Genomic DNA, 4,706 nt, shown 5'->3' with positions numbered 1-4,706 from the left:
ATGCGTAGACTCCAGATCCATTCAGCATTCTGTGATATCCCAAAATAAATAGCTTTTATTTGAGAGAGCGAAAAGGAAATTTGAACCTGTGTAGAAAAATAAATACAAATACTTCATTTGCTGCGAAACCTTGTCACAGGGAATGTGGAATGAAATGTCATTTCTTTCTCTTGTTTCAAAGCAGAAGAGTTCCTCAGAGCTCATAGTCTTTTTTTTTTTGTTTTGTTTTTTTACAACATTCATAGTCGCAGTGGTCGTTCTTTATATCCGTCCTTTCTTAAGTGCTCCCTTGCAAATATTATTGTCCATGCAACGGGAAATATGAAAAGCCCACTCTCCTTTGAGGCCTGAAGCACAGCGTTTGGCCTGTTTGAGTCCAATCTCAGGGCCGGACCGATCCACTGGATCGTCAGTCTGGATCATCTGTAAAAAAAAAAAAGAAAAAGAAAAAAGAACATTAATTTGATTAAGATAAAGATTCCATAACTGTCACAAATTAGAAATTCATAGCCGACATGACTCGAATTGTGTTTCTCATTGCATTTGTGCAGTGATGCAGCCTAGTGGTGACCAACATGAGGCAAACAAACACCAATATAAACAAAAATCAGTTAGGCCTATATTTCAGAAAAGCAGTCGTTTAGCCTATGCTTTCACCCCTTAAAAGACCCCACTTTCATGAAACTTATGTCAGTTATAAGTAGTAGGCCTAACTACTTAATATGATGTATGAATTTCACATCATAAAGATCATACTAAAAAGGTGGGTTAAGTCTATTCCGCAAATAATGTGGTGCGTAAACTGAGAGTTTAAGTAGGCTATGTTTACCCTCCAATAGCCCCGTTTCCCCAACGAAAAGGAACTAGGCTAAAGGAATTCTTATTATAGATTATTATTATATCTTATTATAGATTTTAGAGGGATACTGTGCAAATGTCACAGCCAAACTATAGGCTAAGAATATAAGAACATCATAGGAGTATATTATATCGACTTTTCATTGGAGGCAGCGTGAAAAGCTGTGCGTAAAATGCATCTAGAAACTTTTAGCCAGCAGAAGGCCTGCGGCTTCTCGTCACTGCAGGATGAAAACGGAGGTCAGCCTACCGTGCTGTCGCATCTGCAGCAGCCCAGCTAGTGGGAAGTAGTGGACAAGGACCACGAGCCCCCCATCCTCCACACCGAGAACGCGTAGCTCAGCCGCTCGTGCGCCACGTAGCTGCAGCTGGTCCCTCGCGCGTCCAGCTCGTCGCTTTGCAGAACTTGGTACAGGAAGTCGATGTACCGGGCCGCGAGCTTCAGCGTCTGGATCTTGCTGAGTTTGTCCGACGGGAGGGTGGGGATGATCTTACGTAACGACGTGAACGCCTCGTTGAGGGACTGCGTCCGTTGCCGCTCGCGGACGTTGGCCATCACGCGCTGCGTGTGTAGGTCGTCGAACGAGCCCGCGGGACTGCTGCTGGCGTCGCTCCCGCCGCTGCCGCCGCTGCCGCCGCCGCCGCTCTTCCTCCCCTTCTTCTTACCGGGGCTCGGGCTCTCCAGGTCTCCGTCTTCCTCCTCGTCCGCGCTCCTTCGTGTCGCCCGCCGCTTCCTCGCGCCTCTCCGCGGCAACTGGCGGTCGGTCTCCTCCTCGCTGTTCCCCGCGCTGTCCATCGGGGAGGAGTCCTCTTCCCGCATCGCTTCTTCAGAAAGTTTACTGTAGTCTACCCTTCCGTTGTCCCGTAACCCCTGACCCGTTAACGGGTTACAACATCAACAAACACAAGAGGTAATCCGGTGGAGAAAGGCTCCTGGCCTGCAAGGGGCGGTTGATATTACGGTAACGCTCGTGCGCCACGGAGAGGGAGAGGTGTCCGCCAGACTGGGACGACCGGGGTTCTTATAGCGGGGAGCGGGCAGGAGGATTTTGGGGAGCGTTGTGATTGGGTGAGGAGGGGTGTAACATAATACTGCGGAGAGAAGGGGAGGCAGAAAACCTATGCTATAGGCCTATTATCAGAAATGAAGCTGCTTAATAGAGAATTGTCCAAGGCAGGATAAAACACAGATTTTTTTTACGCAGACTTTTACGCAAGACTAGGATTAGGAAAGGGATGTGTGGTGGTGATGAAGGGGCGGTGAATTAATACATGATTCTTCTTATTAGAGGTCAAAAAGTATCCATATATAGTTTTTCATTTCCCTACTCATTTTAAAACATAGCCATTACATATCACCAATATGGCTATGGGACTCAAGTAGCATTTCTAAGCAATTCCATATGATATAATTTTTGAACTTCATCTCCGTTACAGGTAACTCATCTTCACATGAAAGATATGGATGAAACAGCAGAAATTCCTCAAAAAGCTGGTAAATTTTAAGTCTATTCATTCTTCCCCTGTACAGGTCTAGACAGTCTATTTCTGGGCTGAGATGGGAGCAGTGGTGGCGGTGAAAATATCAGACCCTGGCCTACTGAAACACAGGAGGTTGGAACAGCATGAGGTTTCTGCTCGTAAGCAGACCGAGGTGTTTATTTTCCCGTCAGCGGCCCGGCGTTGAGGTATGCGCTTAAATGGGTCTGACTCCCGCAGGGATCCCGACACAGCGGCTCAGGTTTAAAAGACAGGCCGTCCCAGGGAGCACTCAGGGCGGATCCGAGCTCACAGCGGGGTCGCTAATGCGGTGGACGGCTGGAGCGCAATGCAAACATTGGAGGTGAGAAAGATGGAGCGAGGAGGGAGAGAGAAACACACACACACACACACACACACACACACACACACACACACACGCACACACACACACACACACGCGCGCGCGCGCGCGGGGCTTATTGCTGTTCGTGTATGGCCACCCACCTCTTGGGTCTGCCACGAATATAAAATTAAAATCCAACAGAAATACCTTTGCATGCGGCTGAAACTGGGCCTGGCAGCTTCTGGCGGTGGTCTGTGGTGTGAGCTTCCCGCCAGGGGCCCTCACCTCTGGGGAGGGAGGATGGCATGGGAGGACGGTCACAGTCCAGGCCCGGTCTGGTCCTTTTTAATTAGGAGACACTAGACCACAATCGCCTTTTGGACCTGGATCTCCCTGGACCAAGTATTTCTGTCTTGTATAGTTGTCTGTGGGACTAGGAGTCTCTGAAGGTCTCTGGGGGTCTCTGGGGTCTCTGTCACCCACTTTACCACTCCCCTCTCCATCTTCTCCAAAGCCTCTTATCTCTCCCTCATCTCTTTGACTCAATTTACACCTCGGTGCCAAAGATAATATTCAGGGTCAGCCATGAATTTGCGATTCAAATCCACGACACCTTAACCTCATTTCCACACGATATGTCTGATAGGGCTATCAGAGGCAATATATCTTCCTTAATTGCTCTCCCAGCGTAAAATCTCAAGCTGCTTTTGGTCTCCACCGCAAAAATCCCCCTCAACATCTGCGGCAAGCAAGGTGAGCCGAGTGCGTCTTTGTCGCTCTCCGAGGTGCTGAAAGACACCTGAGACTTCAATCCTACACGGCGCACCTGGTTATCTGCAACAGGACACCGTGTAATTTTTTTCCCAATGTTTCAGTCAGTCTTTTAAAATGTCTTCCTAAAGGTTACAGGAAGTAGTTTACTTTAAGCAAATAAGTCCTTTCAACATTTGCGCGTTGTCATTCTACGCTTCTCAAAATGCTATTGGAAATAGCATATCCTCCTGATGTCACAAAATATTTATATTTTATTTTCTAAAACTGTTTAGTTCACAGGCGTTAAATGAGCATGGCAATGTAGGCTACTTGTGCAAAAATGTATAAATATCTTTTCCAAAATGGGTCTAAATTTTAGTTTGTGTTTTATTGTAATGGGGAGCAAAGAACACGTAAAAGCTGCCAGAAATTTATTTTGAAGCCATATCTAAAAGTCATATCAGGGGAGTATGCAGGAGTTTAGTGACCTATTAAATGTATTACACTAAACCAAATAATATCTTGTCATTGCTCCACTTCTCTCCAGAAATTTTGTCAGTGGTATTATGCAGAGACTTTGCCATATCTTAGTTGATGCTCCTGGTTTAGTTGTGTATAAAAAAAAAATCTGCAGCCTTGCGAGCAACATTTCATAAATATTAACATTACCTGTCACGTTCTAAAATTTCAGAAACTGCCTTACATTATATCACATTTTGGATAAAGATTATATAAAGTGAATGTCTTTTTAGAACAGTTTATCTAATTCAGTGTCGTATTGGTGGTAAAGTCAGGTGTTCTCCAGCAGGTCCGTCATGAAGGAGATGTAGACGATAGCCAGGCGGAGGGTTTCGATGCGGGACAGTCTCTTCTCGTAGGCGAAAGTGGGGACTTTCCTCCTCAGCTCATCAAACGCCTCGTTCAGGCTGAACATCCGTTTTCTCTCCCGCACATTGGCCGCCTGCCGCTGGACCACGGTGATGATCCGCCTCCGTTTGGACCTGCCGGTGTGCCCTTGGGCCCCGAAGCTGTAGTATTCCGGTGAGTCCATCACCAGGTGCTCGGAGCGGTGGTCTCCAGTACGCACGCCGTTTTCCAGGTCCCGCGTCCAGGGCGAGTCGTTCAACCGTGTCCGGTAGCCCGGGCTGGATGGGATATTATCCACCTGCTGTTTCGGCCCCAACGCGCACTTTTCCGGAAACTCCATCAGATTCATGTCATTGACAAAATCTATTAACGCGGAGTCCACCAAGCGCCCTTGCATCTCCAT

The 4,706-nt window shown here is 47.3% G+C and overlaps 2 protein-coding genes across 2 annotated transcripts; both read right to left on the bottom strand.

The window, feature by feature from the left end:
* On the bottom strand, positions 1–1,813 carry twist1a (twist family bHLH transcription factor 1a). The gene is made up of 2 exons (XM_071512509.1): positions 1,109–1,813; positions 1–423 (listed from the first exon to the last, which is right to left on the bottom strand). The coding sequence occupies exon 1, from the start codon at positions 1,676–1,678 to the stop codon at positions 1,136–1,138; it is 543 nt and encodes a 180-aa protein (XP_071368610.1). The 5' UTR covers positions 1,679–1,813; the 3' UTR covers positions 1–423; positions 1,109–1,135.
* A 2,413-nt stretch (positions 1,814–4,226) lies between these two features.
* LOC139638373 (transcription factor 15) lies at positions 4,227–4,706 on the bottom strand. Its single transcript, XM_071512496.1, has one exon. It carries the CDS (start codon positions 4,704–4,706, stop codon positions 4,227–4,229), a length of 480 nt encoding a protein of 159 aa, XP_071368597.1.

This window comes from Centroberyx affinis, unplaced genomic scaffold (assembly GCF_046629955.1).
Source record: "Centroberyx affinis isolate AG114_WGS23_722 - 3 ecotype Tasmania unplaced genomic scaffold, CSIRO-AGI_Caff_v1 ptg006324l_1, whole genome shotgun sequence".
Classification (NCBI taxonomy): Eukaryota; Metazoa; Chordata; class Actinopteri; order Beryciformes; family Berycidae; genus Centroberyx; species Centroberyx affinis.
This window is presented reverse-complemented; position numbering and strand designations above follow the sequence as displayed.

What these genes read in the sequence shown, in the direction of transcription:
- LOC139638373 (XM_071512496.1), bottom strand. Translation starts at nt 4,706, where the DNA reads ATGGAGATGCAAGGGCGCTTGGTGGACTCCGCGTTAATAGATTTTGTC.
- twist1a (XM_071512509.1), bottom strand. Translation starts at nt 1,678, where the DNA reads ATGCGGGAAGAGGACTCCTCCCCGATGGACAGCGCGGGGAACAGCGAG.